The 22,765-nt window shown below is 43.0% G+C and overlaps 1 protein-coding gene across 1 annotated transcript; it reads right to left on the minus strand.

Annotated features, from left to right (window-relative positions):
• Window positions 1–557: 557 nt before the first annotated feature.
• Window positions 558–4,188, minus strand: LOC122055159. The gene is made up of 3 exons (XM_042616541.1): window positions 4,135–4,188; window positions 1,457–2,159; window positions 558–570 (listed from the first exon to the last, which is right to left on the minus strand). Exons 2-3 carry the CDS (start codon window positions 2,155–2,157, stop codon window positions 558–560), a joined length of 714 nt encoding a protein of 237 aa, XP_042472475.1. The 5' UTR covers window positions 2,158–2,159; window positions 4,135–4,188.
• Window positions 4,189–22,765: the final 18,577 nt, after the last annotated feature.

Below are 22,765 nucleotides of genomic sequence, written 5' to 3' on the forward strand. Positions count from 1 at the left end.
CCCCTTCTTTAACCTTTACTTGATGATAACCTGATCTGAGATCTACCTTAGAGAACACTGATGCCCCCTTCAGCTGATCGAATAGGTCATCTATTCTGGGAAGAGGATACCTGTTTTTGATTGTGACCTGGTTCAGTGATCTGTAGTCTATGCATAGTCGCATGCTTCCATCCTTCTTCTTCACGAACAACACAGGCGCTCCCCATGGTGAGTGACTCGGGCGTATGAAACCCTTGTCGAGCAGCTCCTGTAATTGCTCCTGAAGTTCCTTCAGTTCTGCTGGAGCCATGCGATAAGGCGCTTTGGAAATGGGATTAGTACCGGGGAAGAGCTCTATCTCAAATTCAATCTCCCTGTCTGGTGCTAAGCCTGGTAATTCCTCAGGGAAGACTGCTGGGTAGTCACATACGACTTGGACCTCTGCTAGCTGTTGGTCCTTGCCCTGACTAGTACTGACTACATGTGCTAGGTACCCCGTACATCCCGAATCCATCAACTTCTGGGCCTTCATTGCTGAGAGAAATCTTCTGGCTTTTCTCTTCGGTTCGCCGAGGTATTCAAACTGTGCTTCTGCTTCGGGTTGGAACACGACTTTCTGTTTACGGCACTCTATGGAAGCACCGTATCCATTCCCAGGATGACGTCGTAGTCAGTCATTTCTAGCAGGATCAGATCACAGAAGAGTTCCCTGTCTGCTATAATGACTGGCACTGCTCTGAGCCAGTGCGTGGATGCCATAACTTCTCCTGAAGGTAGTGTCGTCAAGAACTGACCACTGAGTAATTCTGATGGTATTTCTAATTTTTCGGAGAACACCCTGGCTACGTATGAATGGGTTGCCCCAGTATCAAATAAAACAGTAGCACTATACTGAAAAATGCTAATCTGACCTGTGACGACTGTCGAGGCATTGGCTACGTCCTCTCTGGTGAGTGAGTAGATCCTCGCGTTCGCCATAGCTGGAGGGGCTTCTAATCTGCCCTGGCTGATAAGGGGACCTTCTAGAGCAGACTGCATCTGATATAACTGCGCTGGCTGGCCTGCATGCTGAATCTGCTGTGGCTGAGGAAGACCAGTCTTGTTCGGGCACTGCTTGGCCATGTGCCCTTCTTGTCCACATTCAAAGCATCCTCGCGTGCCCTTGCGGCAAACCCCAGGGTGGAATTTCCCACAAGTAGCACACTTTGGATAACTGGGTCGCTTGCTAGATGGTCCTCCTTTTGAGTCACTCCCTGATTTGCGCTTGCTGTTGGAGTTCCCCTTCCAGTTAGAGCTGTGGCCTTGCTGTTTTTGAGTGTGAGAGCTTCCTTGGCCTTTGGACTCTGAGGAGACCTGCTTCTGCTGCTTTATGCTGTTCTGATAATGTTCTGTGGTCAAGGCGCTGCTCACTAACTCCTCTGTGGTTTGTGGCTTATGTACGCCACCAGCCACGTTCACTGCTATCTCTGGCCTCAGCATCTTGAGCATCAACCGGATTCGCTCCTTCTCTGTGCTGACTAGCTCTGGGCATAAACGAGCCAACCTGTTGAATTTCTTCACGGCTTCCTCCACTGAGAGGTTGCCCTGGCGAAATTCAATGAACTCGTCGTAGCGGCGGTCTGTAACTCGCATGTGAAAGAATTCCTCGAAGAACTCTTTCTCGAAGTCAGCCCATGACATCTGATTCACTGGGCGCTTCGCTCTAACTCTCTCCCACCATATGCTAGCGTCCCCTGTCAGGCAGAAGGAAGCACATTTAACCTTCTCCTGTTCCGGCCAGTCTAGAAGCTCCATTATCCTCTCCAGTGTTTTGAACCATGCTTGAGCATCCCATGGTTCGCTAGTGCCTGAGAAATTCTCGGGCTTAACTCTCTGCCACTGGATTAGGTAAGCTTCTTTCCTTAGCTCAGCTGCTGGGACCACTGGTGCTGGTATTGGTGCTGTTGGCTGAACTGGTGGAACCTCTATAAATGCTGGGGTTGCTAAGTTCGGTTCCGGGGTGACGGTAGGAGTATGCTGCTGGTTAGCCTTTAAGGTGGCTATTTCCTGTTGCTGTTCAGCTAGCTGCTGCTGTAACTGAGCCACCAACGCTGCAAGATCTGGAGGGGGCACTGAACTGCCTGCCTCCTGCTGGGGCTCAGTAGCTGGTGCCCGCTTAGCTGGGCGTCCTCGTGCCATTTCTAATGACATAGAGAACATACATAACTAAAGCATTCATAGTTTCACAACTACTGATATCATGTCTAAAAACTATCATATACTAGCATGCTTCAGGTATATATAAACATGAACTGAAATAAGAAAGCAAGGAACATATAGAGAGTAGAGGTATTCTTACTTGGAAGCTGCAGGTACAATGCTGATGTGTGTGTAGGAAGTATGGAACCTGGCTCTGATACCACTCTGTAACGACCCGCCTTCTGGGTACTAGGCTGTAAGGCGAACCGCTACAGTTACGCTAAGCTATACTACTGTAGCTAAATTACTAATGCGGAAAACTGGGCTGAATAAAATTTTTCTTTTACTAAACTATTGGGGTTGCCTCTGTTAACTCTGTGAGAGTGAGATTCCACGTCCCACTACCTTCTAGATGTTCATAGCTAGGCTGAGGAGGCGAAATTGGAGCTTTGGATCGGTCCGTGGAACGATCCATTGAGCCCCACGCGAACACTGGCTGGATCGGTCTGGGGACCGATCCAGTAGAGGCTGGATCGGTCGGCAGACCGATCCAGGTATAGCTGGATCGGTCGGCTGACCGATCCAGGTATAGCTGGATCGGTCGGCTGACCGATCCAGGAGGATACAGTATGCTACTGTATCTCACTGGATCGGTCGGCCGACCGATCCAGTGGCACTGCTCAGGCACTGATCGGTCTGGAGACCGATCAGTGTCTGATTTCGGCCGGGAATTCTGATTTCAGCACTCTGGCGTGCCAAAATACCCCATACAACTATCTAATACCTGATAAGCTATTTTAGTAACATGTAGGAACATTCTAACAAGGTTAACAGCAGTTTATAACCATCTTGTAGGGTTTAAATATTCTAAGGTTTAAAATACTTGAAATGAGAACTAAACCACAAAGTGCTAAAGTTCAATTGCTAAGTTCCCTAAGGACCTTTGATTCCAGTTCCTGCCACACACACCACCTTCGCATTGACCTCCAGCCTTCACTGCTAGTCCATTTTCCTTTTACCTGTATCTGCAGTATAAGGAAAATAGTATCTGTAAGCTAAGAGCTTAGTAAGAAACCATCTACCTCACTAAATCATGCATACGATGCAAATATGCTTGTAAATCATGCTTTTGAAAAAAAAACATACTGAAGATGCAAGCATGGCATGGCATGGTATCATACAAGCATGGCATATCTAATACTGAACATATAAACTGAACTTAAAACTAGCATCGAAACTGCACTGAAACAACATGCTGAGCTAAACTATCTAAACTGAAGCTGCAATCAAACTCAACTAGCATAACTGTTTTTGAGTTTTGAAAACTAATACATAATAAGTGAACATAATAAACATACTGTTGGGCCCGGCAACTGTACTTGCTGTGCGCGCATCCCTAACTAGACCCGGGTTTGCAAGTCCCGAATTTAGTAGGGTCTACTAGGTTATCTAAACCTAGCGACTAGGTTATCTGAACCTTACTAGGATATCTGATCCAGTACAGTGCCACTGAAAATAAAATACTGAATAGCTAATGCTGTTTTGCTGAAACTAGGTTATCTGAACCTAGGACTAGGTTATCTGAACCTAGAGGCGACTATGGGAGCCCACCCATTGGATATCTAATCCATATAAGCTGAAATAACTATTTTACTGGTTTAAATGCTTCTAATGCATTTATCTAAGCTGTTAAAATGCCTAAGTTGCATTTTAGCTGATCTAATCATTTTATCGAACACTTGGTGTGCCTAAACCCTCCTCTCCATTAGGGAATCGCTTCTAGGCACCCAACAGCGTCTATGATCCCCAACTGAAGGAGAATAGACGTATTCGGCCCATCTAAAAGCGCTAAACTAATCCCTAATTGGCGAAGAGAGCTAAATACACCCTAGGTATCGATAAAAATCTGCATACATCCTAACTAGAGCATAAAAACTCAAGCGGAAACTATTATACTGCAGGTGAGGGGTTTCTTACCTTCTAATCGTAATTTCTTACGATTCTATTCGCTAGAACTCCGGTGGAGGTGGTCCTCTCGACGATCCGCTCACGTCTTCGCGTTCCTCTCGCGGAGGAGAGCCTCTTTCGTGTAGGAGTCGTCGCCGGAAGATGGCCCTAGGGACCTTGGGGCTTGGTGTGCCGTGCGTGAGGGAGAGGAGAGGGTGGCGTCGGCGTTGAGGGTTTGGAGAGGGAGAAGGTTGCCGAACCAAGCAAAAATAAACCAAACCCACTTAAACCTTCTATTTATATTAAGTGGTTAATTCGGCTAAACCCAACTTAAATATAATCGTTCCCCTTCCCTTTCAGCACAGCCCTGCTGGGTCAACTGGTTATGACATTGTCCCTCTAAACCATAGGTCTCGGGTTCAATCCCCGCCTAGGCCGTTTTACGCTTATATTTCTTTTTGCTACTTCCGCTACTCGGAAAATTCCGGAAAAATATCTAAAAATTCCAGAAAAATCCTAGAATATTTCTAAAATAGTTTTGAGAATTTTCGGGCGTTACAAAACATGTCATTGGCCAAATTATCTCGCCAATCGCTAAATTCACTCGAAGTCTCAATGGTTAACACCATGTTTTCACCAATGTCATCTACTTCATCTGGTTGACTATCCAGCCTTCTCTCCAACCTTCTTTCTGTAAGATCCCCAGTCATTTCTCTCCTTATAAAATTGTGAAGAAGGCAACATGTCATAATAATTCGATTGTGAGTTTGAATCGGATAATAAGTCGGACTTCTAAGTATTGCCCAATGTATTTTCGGTAGGCCAAAGCATCTCTCTATCACGTTTCTAGCAGCCGAATGCTTCATATTAAAAACCTCTCGTGGGCTTCTAGGTACTCGACCTTCTTTCCACTCATTTAAATGATATTTTTGGCCCCTATATGGTGTTAAAAAGCCTTCACAGTTTGTGTAACCGGCATCGACAAGGTAATAATATCCTATAAATTGAATAAATGTATTAAAATAGATCACAAACTCAAAACACAGTAAAGTATTTAGGATATTTTGAAAAATTAATTAGCAAACCATATGGGACTTTTAATCCATTTTTCCTTGTGATTGCATCTCGTAGTACTCTACTATCTGCTGTTGAACCTTCCCATCCAGACAACACATATGTAAATTGCATATCTTGGGAACAAGCAGCAAACACATTAGTAGCAATTTCACCCTTTCTTGTCCGATATCTAGGTCTATCCTCTGTTGGTATTCTAACTTTAATATGTGTCCCATCTAAAGCTCCCAAACAATTCTAAAAGGAACAACAAGAAGAAAATGAGAAAAAAACTTCATAAATCATTACTTTAAAAACAAATATAATAATTACCGTAAACTATTTTCATCTCCAATCTATTGAGTCTGCTGCAATTGGCTCTGGATTTTCAAAAAGTACATTTTGTAGACGAATAACAGCATTCAAAAATAGGGAAAAATGTCTACTTAATGTTTCACCAGACCTTTTAAATCAAAATTATATAGTTCTATTCTTGACATGATGAGCTAGCAAATGTAATGATATTGTACTTGCTCATCTACTTCCATATATCTTGTTTCTTTCAGGCCCCCTTCACTTTCGAGCATACAACACAACTTTGTAAAACTACTCCTATTCATTCTTAGCTGTGCTATGCAAGTAGCGTCACTTTCATATGCTAAATTATATATCATCCTCTCCTAGCAAAAACATCATTCACATATCGCCTTTTCAAGCAATAAGATCTATTACGCCTTTCACTAAAATACAACACATTTGAAAAAACCAATTCACTATATTCAAGATCTCCAACCAATGCATTAACACAACAACTAGTTTCCTTTTTCTCATTATATTCCTGGTCTTTAAACTAAGACGAGTCATGGCTGCAAAAGAAAAAGATAAGATATTTTAGAGGGGAAATAAAAGACTCACCCGATATAGATTATATATAAAGCAGTAATCTAAAAATAGTGGGAGTAATGGTTGTAACTATTATTATATTTCTTGCACTGACAGAGTCTATTTCGAAGAAAAATAGCAAAGATAACCACCCATCAAGAAAAATTATGTATCTACAAGCAGTTATGAATTTCAGAAAAAAAAATTAAAGGTGGAACTTGAGAAAAGATGACAAGGGAGAGGTTCTATAGGCACCGTTGAGAGCCGAGGGAGGGGTTCTGCCGAGGAGAGGGAGAGGTCTGTCGACACCGTTGCGAGGCGAGGAAGAGGTTCTGTCGGCACCGGAGCGAAGTCAAGGGAGACTAAGTCAAATTAGATTTTAGTGAGGCGAGGAAGGTTAACCACCAAATTTGCATTAGAGATTAACCAAGCAAGGGTTTAAGGAGGGAGAGTTGTGTCGGCGATTTTGAGGAGGAATTGGTGCGATGAGATGAGATTAGGGCTAGATTTGGTATTAAAAAATTTGGGGTTGTAATGTAATCAGATTACGTGTTGTTTAGTTTGTAATCTGGATTACAAAAGGTTATTACCTTTTGTAATCCAGATTACATTACATTACGAGTTTAGAATTATACCAAATAAATTAATCAACCGTGTAATATAATCTCAAGGCAGATTACGGTGTACCAAACGTAGCCTTAATGTCAAGCATGCTTATGCATTCCTAGGCCTAAGGCCTAGTGCAGATACTTTATAATACACTTTGGAAATATAAAGCACCTCTGAAATACTCCTTCCCACGTTGGGTGGGTGCAAAGCTTGAGCAACTTTTGACAAAAGATTGAATCTGCTACTTAGAGATGAATAGAATAGACTTATACCACCATATGAAATTTGTCTAATCAGCCAACTTGTTGCTTCTAACATAATAATTAACATAGTTAACCACAAGGAGTATGACTACACTCAAAAGTTCTTGCAAGTGGATCCACAAAGAAGCCCACGGAACTTCATAGCGAACTTGGGCTAGAAGGATTAGTTTCTCTTGCACGGTATACCAAAGTTGGAGGCTTCGAAGCCTTGCTACCTTCGAAGGTCATCATTCACTATCGGAGTAGGTTGTTTGTAAGATTAAAATAAGAATTTTTAAAATTTTGTACTCGGATATCTAATTGTGACAAAAGGTGAATACGCTCGTCCTCAGCACCCTTATCAACGGGCCAACACCCCTGTTAATCCGTTCCAGGGCGGCTACTAGCCTTTGGAATAATGACTAGCATATAAGGGAGGTATTTACCTCGGCTTTGTCAAAATTCGAACCTCATATCTCATTATGGTAATACCTCATGCGCTAGTCACTAGACCTATCTCGGATATCCAAGCATTATATGAACATTTGATATAAACTCTTTATGAAATTTGATGAACATTTTAGGTTAGAAATGTGAATGGAAAATAAGAGGAGGAAGGAGACTTCCTTGGGTATGAATTTAGTTTCATATTGAAAGTTTTATGGTATTATTATTGATTTATATTGTTGCATATGCATGTATAATATGAATAAATATATATGGAGAGACTCTTTCACAATGGGTGAGTAGGGAGTAGAAATCTAGTGTCCGGATTGTATTGAATCAAATTAACTTGTATATGAGCACGATCTATGCATGCTAAATGTTGAATTGGTCGGGGAGTGAAACAACTCATATTTTGCCACATGGATTCTTTTTGACTGCTCAAGAGCGTAACAGAAGCATTAACTATTATTAATTGTGATTTCGTAACCTCCCAGATAGTGATGAGAAAGCATGACTTTTACATTATTTTTGAGTCGGACAGAGTTGTTTTGTCCAAAACTAGAATATGTTTAGGAAAGAGTTATATAACCAAAGGGCTATTAAGCTCAGTATAATGGCTATTACACCTAAGGTTAATAAAATATTACACCTAAGGCATATAATATTTATGTTTGTAGCATGGTAGAGTAGAACATATTAACTATGATATATTATGTAGATTAATTAACATGCAAAATATACCTACATTTTTCTTTGATCCGAAATATAAGGGTGAAATTTATATTGAAGTAAAAATGACAAAATCATTCTTTCAACATGTTGAAAGAAGCAACGAACCACTCAGGACAATATGCGGCCTAAAAGGCACACTGACACATGATGGAGATAAATACTTCATCACTTTTATAGATGATGATCCGGCGGTAAGAATGGGGGACCCACTTCCTGAAGGGTCTCAGCTTGAGGACCGATGAAGGGCTGACTAAGCGGTTAATGGCCGCGCCGAGCTGCTGAGTAGGTCCGAGCGGATCTAGAGATAACCCATCCAGGGGCTTGGGTTTCCGACGCCAAGGCAGGAGGATCGAAGGGCCGAGCGGGAGTCCGCTCGGCTGGGGCCAAAGGGCCGAGCGGGTTGTCCGTTCGGCCAAGATAAGGGCAGGGGTACAAAGGTGGCCGAGCGGCCTATGCTCTCGGCTCGGGATATGGGATATCGGCAGAAGCATGTCTGATGATTAGGCCGTACACAAGATCGCACGATGGGGGATCCTGCCGTCACATCATGGAAAGGTTGATACAGTAGCAGTATGGCCTCATTGACGTCTTCCTGCCAGATCCATATCTGGGCATGGCCCTTCTGACAGACCCATGCCTGGACATGGTCAAAGGCAGGTGGTTGCTTTGATTGGCACGCCCAGGCTTCTCCGAGAGGTCTATATAAGGCCTCCATTTCTTCACCGGAGGTATGAAAGAGTCTTCATCTTGAGGCCACCTTTTTGTTATTCCTCGCCTGACTTGAGCGTCGGAGGGTCGTCGCCGGGACACCCCTCCCGGCTCGGTTTTGCTGCAGGTTCGCCGGAGCACTCAAGGATCCAGCAGAGAGCGCCACGTGCCCAGTGTCCGTTGACTCCTGGTTCGGACAGGATCAAATTGGCGCCGTCTGTGGGAACGCTCCTGCATCCGAATGGGAACGATGGACGAGGCTGGACGACAACACACGGTGGCGCTTTCAACAGAAGAACTCGATGCTCTGGTCGAGATGAGGGCCGCCAAACTGGTGGAGCAAAAACAGAAAGCAGCGGCCGAGCGGCCGGAGCAACAAGCAACATCTGCGTCGGGTGGCCGAGCGGAAGCACCTCAAACCACCGTCGCATTCCCTCGGGCCTTATTTCACACCCCTGAAGCCGCACCAACTCGAAGAGATAGAGGTTCTTCTTCAGACGAAATGCCAAGGCGGGATGACAGAAAAGGGAAAGCTCCCCGGGCGGACTCATCTCCCGAGCGGATCAATCGCCAATTCTCGGAGGTTATTCTACGAGACCCTCTACCCAAGCACTACGTGCCTCCGACGATCGGCGAGTACAACAGAACAACGGACCCGGATGATCATCTGGGTAAGTTTGATAACACAGCTACACTCCATCAATATACAGATGGAGTAAAGTGCCGCGTCTTCCTTACGACTCTCTCGGGATCGGCTCAACGGTGGTTTCGGAGGCTGCCGGACGGATCCATCACTAGCTTCAAGGACTTCCGAACGGCCTTCCTCCACCACTTTGCTAGCAGTCGGCGTTATCAGAAGACAAGTGTCAGCTTGTTTGCCATCAAGCAAGAGTCGAGAGAATCGCTTCGAGCTTACATCCAGCGATTCAACCATGTGGCGATGGATATCCCAACGGCCACATCGGAGACGATGATGAATGCCTTCACGCAAGGCCTTGTGGATGGGGACTTCTTCCGGTCGCTCATCCGAAAGCCGCCCCGAGATTATGATCATATGCTACATCGGGCCAACGAATACATAAACGTGGAAGAAGCGCAAGCCGCTCGGAAAAAGGAAACTCCTACCGAGCGGGCACCTATTCATGCCGAGCGGAAACAGCACGCCGCTCAGCAGCCACCTAGAGGACCGAGGGCCGAAGCAATCCGATCCCCCCACGCCAGGTCGCACGTACAAGAAGTATCTGCCGCTCGGCCCAAGATAAAGAAGAAATGGACCCCTATGTTCTGCTCCTTCCACCGGACGGATACACACAACACCAGGGATTGTCGAAGTTTTTCCTTCGTGACTAATCCCGTTCCCAGGAATGCCGGACGACGGTCTCCTCCTGTCGATAGGAGACAGAGGACCCATGAAGCCGACCGGACCCAAACCGATAGGCGACAGCAACAAACGCCTGATCGGCATCGTTCTCCAAGACGGGAGAATCACCGAGCGTCCAGAGAACGGTCCCGACCGTCCGCTAGGGAAGAGGAAAATAGAAGCAATACTTTCCGAGGCGAGATCAACGTTATTGCCGGCGGGCCCACCGGAGGAGACTCCAACAGAGCTAGAAAGGCGAGCGTCCGACAACTCCAGATTCACGCAGTCGGTTGCAGCCAAGAGCGGGCGAGCGGACCGGAAATCATTTTTGAGCCCTGGGACTTGGAAGGAGTTGAAGTGCCCCACGACGATGCCCTGCTCATCAAAGCGGTAATCGCCAATTATACTATTCACCGCGTATTTGTTGACACAGGGAGCTCAGTCAACATCATATTCAAGAAGGCGTTCGATCAGCTGCAAATTGATCGAGCCGAGCTGCTCCACGGGTTTACGGGCAACGAAGTACAGCCGTTCGGACAGATCCGGCTAGCTACCTCGCTGGGAGAGGAGCCGCTCAGGAGGACCAGGACAATAAATTTCGTGGTGGTTGACTCTCCCTCGTCCTACAACGTCATTTTGGGACGACCGGAATTCCGAGCGGTCGTCTCAACCTTCCACCAGAAGATGAAGTTCCCCGTCGAAGACAAAGTGGGAGAAGTACGGGGAGATCAATTAGCAGCTCGGCGATGCTATATCGAGATGGTCCGAGCAGAATCCAACTCTGCTCGGAAGGCACCTCGAATCGAGGTAAATGTCATCACCGAGAAACCTCCTGCTTTAATTTATGATGAAAAGGAGGAGGTTCAGATCCATCCGACCCGATCGGAGGCCACGACTTTTATCGCCTCTGATTTGGAGGAGGAGCAGAAGGAGGAACTGATCCAATGCCTCCAACGAAATCATGATGTTTTCGTCTGGTCGACACATGAGTTGCCCGGAATTTCATCGAGTCTGGCTCAGCATGAACTGCATGTCCGACCGGACGCTCGGCCAGTGAAGCAGAGGAAAAGGGATTTCAGTGCCGAGCAGAATGTCATCATCCGAGTGGAAGTAGAGAAACTTTTGGAGGCCGGCCACATACGAGAAGTGCAGTTCCCGAGCTGGCTGGCTAACGTAGTATTAGTCTCCAAGCCGGGCGGCAAGTGGAGAGTCTGCATCGACTTTCGGGACTTAAACAAAGCATGCCCCAAGGACTTCTATCCTCTGCCCCGGATAGATCAACTGGTGGACTCTACGGCCGGCTGCGAATTAATTTGCATGCTTGACGCCTATCAAGGATATCATCAAGTGCCGCTCGCCCGGGAAGATCAAGAAAAAGTAAGCTTCGTAACGGCCGACGGCACATATTGCTATAATGTGATGCCGTTCGGATTGAAGAATGCCGGGGCCACCTATCAACGCTTGATGAACAAGGTGTTCAAGGAGCAGATCGGGCGTAATCTGGAAGTCTATGTGGACGACATTCTTATCAAATCCGTCCGAGCGGCCGATCTTTTCCAGGATATGGAAGAAACCTTCCGAACGCTGCGCAAATATGGAGTCAAGCTAAATCCCCAGAAGTGCCTGTTCGGAGCAAAAGGAGGGCGTTTCTTGGGGTACATAGTGACCGAGCGGGGAATCGAAGCAAATCCCAACAAGGTGAAAGCTCTGCAAGACATGTCGCCCCTAAGAAATACAAGAGAAGTGAAGAGGTTGACCGGTCGGATAACTGCTTTGTCCAGATTCATCTCCAAAACCGCCGACCGGAGCCTTCCATTCTTCAAGATCCTGCGCAAGGCTACTAAGTTCCAGTGGGATGAAGAATGTGACAGAGCGTTCGAAGAATTGAAGACATATCTTAATTCTCTGCCAGTGTTAGCCAAGCCGATCGGGGGTGAGTCACTTTATATTTATTTGTCATCGACTGAGCATGCTGTAGGCTCAGCACTTGTGAGGGCAAGCGGCGAAGAGCAGCCGGTGTATTTTCTAAGCCACATTTTAAAAGATGCTGAATCTCGTTACACCGGGCTCGAGAAGTTGGCCTTTGCTTTGGTTCTAGCCGCTCGGCGCCTTCGACCGTATTTCTTGGCTCACACCATCATTGTCCGGACGAACAGTCCACTCGGAAGAGTACTGTTGAATCCAGAAGCGTCCGGACGGCTCATCAAGTGGACGACAGAATTAAGTGAATTTGACATCCAATATCAGCCCCGCTCGGCGATCAAAGCCCAATCCTTGGCTGATTTTGTGACCGAAGTGCAAAGGCCAGAGCCGAAAGCTATGTGGAGAATATATGTGGATGGGTCCTCCACTCGGCTCGGAAGTGGGATTGGAATATTGCTGCTCTCACCTCAAGAAGAGAAGATGCACCTATCCGTCCGGCTGGATTACAAAGCTACCAACAACGAAGCAGAGTATGAGGCCCTCATAGCCGGATTGCAGGCAACCCGACATGTGGGTGACTCTCTATTCGGATTCACAATTGGCCGCTCAACAACTTTCTGGCACCTTTGAAATCAATAGTGTTCGGCTTAAACTCTACGTTGAGGCCTTTGAAAAACTCAAAGCTACTTTCCGAGAGGTTCTTATACAGAAGATCCCCCGAACGGAGAACCAGGCAGCAGACGAGTTAGCCAAACTCGCGAGTTCAATAACACCAGTTGCCATTCAGCAACCAATTGAAAAAGTACTGCCCGGATGCAAGGCCTCACGTTTCCAAGCGACTGGAGGACACCTATTATAGAATTTCTCCATTCGGGCACCACACCCTCCGATGAATATGCAGCCCGGCTCCTCAGAAGAAGAGCTGGTCGGTTTACACTCATCGGAGATCAGCTTTACAAGAAAGCTTTCTCGCGTCCTCTGCTGAAATGTGTAAGCTCGGAGGACTCAGCTTACATCCTCCAGGAAGTACATCAAGGATCATGCGGGGGTCATCCGGGCGGGCGCTCATTGGCCAAGAAGATCCTCTTGGCCGGATACTTTTGGCCAACTTTACAAACAGATGCCGCTCGGACAGTATCTACCTGCCTTTCATGCCAGAAGTATCACAACTTCTCCCACCGACCGGCCGAAGAAATGAAGGCGTCAAGCGTTTCATGCCCGTTCGACCAATGGGGAATGGATATTGTCGGTCCATTTCCGATGGCGGCCGGGCAGAGGAAATTCTTACTAGTGGCGGTAGACTATTTCTCCAAGTAGGTGGAGGTCGAGCCGCTAGCAAAGATCACTGAACAAATGGTTAAAAAATTCATCTGACAACACATCATTTGTCGGTTCGGCATCTCTCGCCGACTAGTGTCCAACAACGGGCGGCAATTCACAGGGAAGATGTTAGAGGATTGGTGCAAGAGCTACGGCATTGAGCAACATTTAACATCCGTGGCCTATCCTCAGAGCAACGGTCAAGCTGAAGTGGCCAACCGGGAAATTCTCCGTATTCTGCGCGCTCGGCTCGACCATTTGGGAGGAAGTTGGCCGGATGAAGTGCCGAGCATCTTGTGGGCCATCCGAACGACGCCAAAAGAAGGGACAGGAGTCACACCGTTCCATTTGGTATATGGTGGCCAGGCCGTCATTCCGGTTGAAGTCGGCGTGGAGTCCGCCCGGATCCAGAGCTACGATGAGGACAACGCCGAACGGAGAAACATGGAGCTGGATTTGGTAGAAGAGGAGAGGGCAAAGGCGTCCGTTCGGCTGATGGCGTACAGTCAACGAATGAAGCAAAACTATAACCGGCGCGTCATTCCCCGATCATTCCAGGTCGGCGACCTTGTCTGGAAGAAAGTCAAGCCGGTCGGCGACGTCGGCAAGCTTGAAGCTCCATGGGCAGGTCCCTTCAAAATCATCGAAAAGCTCCGCTCGGGCGCGTATTATCTGGAGGATGAGGAAGGTCGACAGCTAGATAGGCCGTGGAGCGCGAACCACCTCCAGCCTTACCGGGCAGGGTGAAAGGTGTGCCTATGTAAATCATCTTGTGTACTTTTTTCGACTGAATACTTGAAATGCAGAAACGAAAAATCAAGAGAACAAATAAGACATCGCCAACAAAAGAACGAAGGCCCCGAGCCGCTCGGCCGGAGGTAAATGGGTCGGGCCAAGCGCTCTAAAATTGAAGGCCCCGTACCATTCGGACGGAGGTATATTATCCTAGCCCAGATGCTCGACGAAGCAGACCCTGAGCCATTCGGCCGAGAGTACGTTATCCGAGCTAGGTGAAAGGAACCAAAAGTGATAAAAAGGAGGGCAAAAAGCTTCGCCGAACGGAAGAATTAGAGTCATCTAGCCCAGACGTTAAACCAGAGAGCCGCGCCGGCTATAAAACCGAAGCGGAAACCGACGAGCACCGTTAAAGATCGAGAGCCGCGCCGATCGGCTACAAATATCCGCGCCGACGAGCACCGTCGTTAAAGATCGAGAGCCGCGCCGATCGGCTATAAATATCCGCGCCGACGAGCACCGTCGTTAAAGATCGAGAGCCGCGCAGATCGGCTATAAATATCCGCGTCGACGAGCACCGTCGTTAAAGATCGAGAGTCGCGCCGATCGGCTATAAATGTCTGCGCCGACGAGCACCGTCGTTAAAGATCGAGAGCTGCGCCGATCGGCTATAAATATCTGCGCCGACGAGCACCGTCGTTAAAGATCGAGAGCCGCGCCGATCGGCTATAAATATCCGCGCCGACGAGCACCGTCGTTAAAGATCGAGAGCCGCGCCGATCGGCTACAAATATCCGCGCCGACGAGCACCGTCGTTAAAGATCGAGAGCCGCGCCGATCGGCTATAAATCAGGTTCTTTCTAAACTTGGTACGTAAAGACAATTACTTAAAATCCATATTTTATTCTTATCAAAGGATAAACATCTCCCACTGCAACAGTTACCACTTTTACAGTAGTGCCCATGTGGACGGTGATTTACCTTTCATTTAGTTGTCGGGTTTCCTGGAACCCTGCAATGAATTGCAGACATGATTAATGGCATCTTGTATCTACACTCCAGGTTCTGGTAGATAACACCACTAGACATGTTTCAACTAATGAATTAAATACACCTAAATTGTTCTTAGTTCTAAGAAGACAGTCTACCTTAATGTCCAAGTCTTATTTCCAATCATTACAATTGGGACTACTAAGTCTTTTTCTATAGTATGACTACTAGGGATTGACAAACATCCTAAGAATCACAAAAACATTTGGTCAAGATCAACTCCTTAAAATCTCCATGAATTTTGTGTATACAAAATCGAAGAGGAGATTTTATTCATTAATTTTATTATCTCGTCAACTTTACTTTATGACGAATAAAATTAATAGTTGATCTGTCTTTGATCAAATATTTGGTCAAAACTCTTTGAATTTAAAATAACATTGATTCCTCAAACAATATTATTTAAATTTACCAACACCTCAAACACCGTGAATTTTGCATGCCACGTTAGTGTGGACGTATACAAATTCAACATTTGTAAAAGGAGGGTTTTACCCATTAACTATCTTGTCAACGTATCTTTATGACAAATAAAATTATCTCAAACTGTTAATTTTGTATGCCACGTTAGTGTGGACGTATACAAAATCAATCATTTGTAAGAGGGTTTTAACCCTTTAATTTTATTATCTTGTCAACCTAGTTTTATGACAAATTAATAGTTGGTTTCATTTGGTCACACAAATAATAGCAGTGACTCCGATGGGAGGATACTATTAGATGTGTCTAAGTGTATACCATTACTTGACACTAAGTCCATTAATAAGATTATGCCCCTTCCGTTGGGGAAGATCACACGCTCTTAATTAACTTCCTATAGTCATCCAAAAATGGAAGTCTGTTCTAGTGATCCACAAACAAGCTCATCCGTTATGGAGGAAGGCACTCAGAGCCAACGCGCAAGCTTGTTTGCATCACTTACAAACCAGTAATGGAGACCATGGGATTTATTTAAAAATCCCTCTCCCACTTAGTTATTTATAAATGAGGAATTTTAACTATGCTAGCCTACTAGTCATGTATACTAACATGCACACACAGCACAATATAAAAGCAATAAATAGAAAATCTAATTTTCAACTATTATGGCTTTTATCTCTTGTTGTCCTCCGTGTGTTGTCATCCCAAGCTGCTGCCATATTTGGCCACTGCCACCGGGTCTAGCTGTCGCATCCATCTTGCTCCTAGTTCCGCTGCGCCTCTGGTCCTTAGAAGGTTCCACGCTTTGCAAGATTCGATCCGCGACATAAATAGAATTTTACATTTTGATCCTATATTCCTCGAAGGAATGTACATGTAACTAGATCAAAAATAAAATCCTAATAAAACTAAATACAGCTCCTGCTGTATTTTATAATACAATCATGCACACACATATAAATGCCCTTGACATGTCCAAGGGTCCAATCACACACATAATAACTAAAAGCCATAATAGTTGGATCCTGCATCCACAAAGTTAGCACATCCTACTATTAACCTGCCTAAATTATGTATGGCATGTGCATAATTAAACTAATACCAAATACACAGAGGCAAAACCCTAGCTCTGATACCAATTGTTGGTTGCTACTCGGAAAACCTAGAGGTTCCACTGTACAAAATTTTGTACAAAGGTCTGAACCTTTTCCTAGCTACCATGTGTTCTTTTAAATTAAATTTTGGATCGCCTGCGGAACTTAACACGTTTGATCCAAAACTTAATCTATTTGTTCTTTTAGGTTTTGACTTGGATCTCCTGCGGAACTTAACACGTTCGACCCAAGTCTCCTTAAGTTATTAATTCCATTAAATATTAATTTCCATAAAAGGTTCCCAGTACTGACGTGGCGAGGCACATGGCCTTCTTGGATATGGGAGCAACCACCACCGACTAGACAAAACCTTTAATAGAAAGCTAATATTTAATTTCCTAAAATAACTTTAGGTTAACCAAAGAGAACAATCAAATCACAAGGAAAAGAAAGAAACAAAAGAACACAACTTCGAAAAAACATATTCGAAATTCTAGAACGTAAGCCTCTTGTATTTAGTATTATTTCCATAAATAACTAGCAAGATGCGGAAATAGAAATTACTAGTTATACCTTGTAGAAAAACCTCTTGATCTTCTACCGTATTCCTCTTCTAACCTCGGACGTTGTGTGGGCAACGATCTTCCGAGATGAGAAACCACCAATCACCTTCTTCTCCTCCTAGCTAGGTTCGGCCAACAAAGAGGAAGCTTCACCAAGGAAGAAAAACAAAATACTAACCAAGCTCCAAGAGATGCTAGCTTTCTCTCCTTCTTCTTCTTCTTCTCCGAGTAGTATCCGACCACCACAAGAGCTCCAATAGAAGGGTAGGGTTCGGCCACCACAAGAGGAAGAGGAGAGATTGGCCGCCACACCAAGGAACAAAAGAGGGAGAGGAATAATAGATGTTGTGTCTTGTGAAGGCACCTCACCCTTCTTTTATATTCCTTGGCCTAGGCAAATTAGGAAATTTAATTACAATAAATTTTCCTTAATTTCCTTGACATGATTTAATTGAGAGAAATAAAATAAAATTTCCCAAATTAATTTCAAGTGGCCGGCCACATCTTTGGAAAACAAAAGAGGACAAGTTTTAATCAACAATTAAAACTTCCTAATTTGTTTCCGGAAATTTTAAAAAATAAAATTTCTCTTTAAAATCTCTTCATGGTTGATAAAAGGAAATTTCTATAATTTTAATTTTATCAACATGTGAATAATTTTTAAAGAAAAAATAAAACATCTCTCCAATCTTCAAATAAGGAAAGAGATCTAATCTCTTTCTTTAATCTTTTGTAGATCTTTTACAAGAGAGATATTTTAATTTTAATTCTCTTTAAAATATATCTTCCACATAATAAAAATTAAAATTAAATTTCTTTTTTAATTTATTTTGGCCGGCCCTACTAGCTTGGGTTCAAGCTAGGGCCGACCACCCAATTTTATACCTAGGCCGGCCCTAGCTTGTTCCCAAGCTAGCTTGGCCGGCCCCTATTGGGTGGGTTTAGAAGGTGGGTATAGGTGGGTATAGAACTCTATAAATAAGAGGCTACGATAGGGACGAGAGGAGGAATTGGTTTTGGTCTCCCGATGAAATTAAGCATCCCGTGTTCGCCCCGAACACACAACTTAATTTCATCAATAATAATTCATTCCACTAAAGAACTATTATTGAACTACCGCACCAATCCCAAATTACATTTTGGGCTCCTTCTTATTATGAGTGTGTTAGTCTCCCTGTGTTTAAGATAACAAATGTCCACTAATTAAGTAAGTTACTGACAACTCACTTAATTAATATCTAGCTCCAAGAGTAGTACCACTCAACTTCATCGTCATGTCGGACTAAGTCCACCTGCAGGGTTTAACATGACAATCCTTATGAGCTCCTCTTGGGGACATTCTCAACCTAGATCACTAGGACACAGTTTCCTTCTATAATCAACAACACACACTATAAGTGATATCATTTCCCAACTTATCGGGCTTATTGATTCATCGAACTAAATCTCACCCATTGATAAATTAAAGAAATAAATATCAAATATATGTGCTTGTTATTATATTAGGATTAAGAGCACACACTTCCATAATAACTGAGGTCTTTGTCCCTTTATAAAGTCAGTATAAAAGAAACGACCTCTAATGGTCCTACTCAATACACTCTAAGTGTACTAGTGTAATTATATAGTTAAGATAAACTAATACCTAATTACACTACGACCTTCCAATGGTTTGTTCCTTTCCATTATGGTCGTGAGCTACTGTTTATAATTTATAAGGTACTGATAACATGATCCTCCGTGTGTGACACCACACACCATGTTATCTACAATATAAATTAATTGAACAACTTCATTTATCATAAATGTAGACATTTGACCAATGTGATTCTTATTTCTAGATAAATGTTTATACCAAAAGCTAGGCTTTTAGTATACACTCTAACAATTTCCCACTTATACTAAAAGACTAAGCTGCCATATCTGCTGCCATACATCTGATTCCCAACCCTTCAACATGTCCATCAAAAGCTCTCTCCTTAAGGACCTTAGTGAAAAGATCTATAGGTCATCATCTGATGCATTCTAGGCAGCAACAACTTCTCCTCGTTTATACGATTTCTCGTATTGGGTGGTACTTGCGCTCTATTGTGTTTACTTGCCTTTATAGACTTATAGTTTCTTCGAGTTTGCTACTGCACCAATATTATTACAATAAATTATAATAATCTTTGGACAAACCAGAAATCATATCTAAGTCTATCTTGAGGTTATTGAGTCATTCAGCTTTTATGGCTACCTCAGAGGTTTGCCATATACTAAACTTCTATGATGGAGTCCAGAAAAACACCTATGCTTATCACTCTTCCATAGTTATGACTTTACCTCCTAAAGTAAACACAAAACCCCGAGGTTGACTTATTATTGTCCCTATCCGATTGGAAGTCAAAATCCATGCAACCCACAAGGACCAAATTAACTGCCTTGTAAGCTAGCATATAATCTCTAGTGCATCTAAGGTACTTCAATATATGCTTTACTGCAGTCCACTGTCCTTGTCCAGAGTTACTTTGATATCTGTCAACTATGCCCTTGGCAAAACAGATTTCTTATCTCGTGCATAGCATTCATTAGGCTTCCGACAGCCGAAGCATAAAGAACTGCCTTTATTTCCTTTATCTCCTTTAATGTCTACAGAGACATATCTTTAGATAAAGTTACTCCATCCTGAAAAGGTAAGAAACCTTTCTTGGAGTTTTGCATGCTTTAAAACGAGCAAGGATTTTTCCGATGTATGAAGCTTGGGATAAGTAAAATATTCTTTTCTTGCGATCCCTTATTACTTTGATCTCAAGAATATATACATTCTCCCAAGTCCTTTATATCTAATTATTTGGACAACCATACCCTTACTTCTGACAACATTTTGATATTGTTTCCAACTACCAAAAATGTTGTCTACGTATAGTACAAGAAATACCACCACGCTTCCATCACACCTTTTGTATACACAAGACTTATCCGGTTACTAAATAAATCCATAGGTCTGAATTACTTTGATAAACCGGATGTTCCAAGACCTTGAAGCTTTGCCTCAGTCCATAGACTGATTGAGCTTTACACAAGATGCTCTTAGCCCTTTGCAATGAACCCTTCTGGTTGCTTTATATGGATGCTTTCTTCAAAACTTCCATTAAGGAATGTTGTCTTGACATCCACTTGCCAAATAGATAAAAGAATCCGGATAGACTTAAGCATGGCTACCAGTGAAAAAAGTTTCCTTTTTCATCAAGCCTTGCTTTGAAGATTTCAACCTTCCTGTCTATCCCTCTTTTCCTATTATAGACCTTTTACACCCAAAGGCTTTTACACCACTTGGTGGTTCTACAAGCTTCCAGATTTTATTAGAATACATATATTCTAATTCTATTATTCATTACACTTTGCCAAGATGCTGCATATTTATCTTGGAGTGCTTCGTCATATGTCCGGAGATCAGGTTCATGTCCTTTAGGGATCGAGTTCAAAAACTCTCCTAAAACATGAATCTTTTAAGGTTGCTTAACAACCCTCCTACTACGACAAGGCATTTTCTGCAATTGTGTATCATTTGTGATACGTGTTGCAGTTTTCTTGTGGTATCTCATCTTGTACAGATGGTACTAGATTAGACATGTCTTTTATTATTTCCTTTAAGAACAAATTTACTTATGAGCACGTGGTTCATTATATAGTCCTTTTAAAATCATTCATTGATGCTAACAATGACCTTCTGATTTTAAAGACTATAAACCTACTTTTTGTTTATCTAGGATAACTTACAAACAAGTGAACTACTATCCAACTTATCATTATCTCTCTTTAACATATGTCTTGGATTACCCGAATCCGAATATGCTTCAAAATAGGCTTACACCTATTCAGCAATTCTATATGAGTAGAGAGTTATGACTTTGGAAGGTACTACGTTCACTTCCGTTTCCAGAGCATATCCTTAAAACAAATTTGGTAAAATAACTCATCATCAATCTACTTATTTCCATAAGAGTCCTATACCTTCTTTCTACTACACCATTCTGTAGAGGTGTACCAGGTGCAGTTAGTTTGGATTGAATCTCTACTTCTGATAAGTGACTCCTAAATTCTCCCAAGAGGTACTTGCCACAATGTTCTTACCATAGTGACTTTTACTTTAACATTTCTCCGCATCAGCCTTGTACTATTTGAACTAATCAAAGTACTTAGTCTTGCGGTACATTAAGTAAATTTATTTGTATCTTGAATAGTTGTCTATAAATTAGACAAAATATTCAATACTACCTCTTGTCTGGATAGTCATAGGATCACACAAATCAGAATGAACCGATTTCAACATATCTTTGACTCCATACCCCTTGGACTTAAAAGCTTCTTGGTTATTTTTCTTCCAAGTAAGACTCGCGGGTTGGAAAGATTTCCACTACCAATGAACCCAAAAGTTCATCAGCTATCAATGAATCCTACTCAAGTATAACCTAGCTTTAGATGCCAAAGATATAATTGGTTCATTTCCGAAGGTTGCTTTCTCTTAAAATTAGAAGATGTGTTATTAATTTCCATTTGTTGCATCGTGGGAGTTATTGGATTATAAATTGTCAACCATCATACCAGAATAGATAACTTTCCTATTTTTCTTGATAACAACTTTGTTATCAAAATAGACATAATATCTATAATAGTTTAGAAACTGAAATCAGGTTCTTTCTAAACTTGGTACGTAAAGACAATTACTTAAAATCCATATTTTATTTTTATCAAAGGATAAACATCTCCCACTGCAACAGTTACCACTTTTACAGTAGTGCCTATGTGGACGGTGATTTACCTTTCATTTAGTTGTCGGGTTTCCTGGAACCCTGCAATGAATTGCAGACATGATTAATGGCATCTTGTATCTACACTCCAGGTTCTGGTAGATAACACCACTAGACATGTTTCAACTAATGAATTAAATACACCTAAATTGTTCTTAGTTCTAAGAAGACAGTCTACCTTAATGTCCAAGTCTTATTTCCAATCATTACAATTGGGACTACTAAGTCTTTTTCTATAGTATGACTACTAGGGATTGACAAACATCCTAAGAATCACAAAAACATTTGGTCAAGATCAACTCCTTAAAATCTCCATGAATTTTGTGTATACAAAATCGAAGAGGAGATTTTATTCATTAATTTTATTATCTCGTCAACTTTACTTTATGACGAATAAAATTAATAGTTGATCTGTCTTTGATCAAATATTTGGTCAAAACTCTTTGAATTTAAAATAACATTGATTCCTCAAACAATATTATTTAAATTCACCAACACCTCAAACACCGTGAATTTTGCATGCCACGTTAGTGTTGACGTATACAAATTCAACATTTGTAAAAGGAGGGTTTTACCCACTAACTATCTTGTCAACGTATCTTTATGACAAATAAAATTATCTCAAACACCGTCAATTTTGTATGCCACGTTAGTGTGGACGTATACAAAATCAATCATTTGTAAGAGGGGTTTTAACCCTTTAATTTTATTATCTTGTCAACCTAGTTTT

The sequence above is a fragment of the Zingiber officinale genome, chromosome 3B (genome assembly GCF_018446385.1).
Source record: "Zingiber officinale cultivar Zhangliang chromosome 3B, Zo_v1.1, whole genome shotgun sequence".
NCBI classification, from domain to species: domain Eukaryota; kingdom Viridiplantae; phylum Streptophyta; class Magnoliopsida; order Zingiberales; family Zingiberaceae; genus Zingiber; species Zingiber officinale.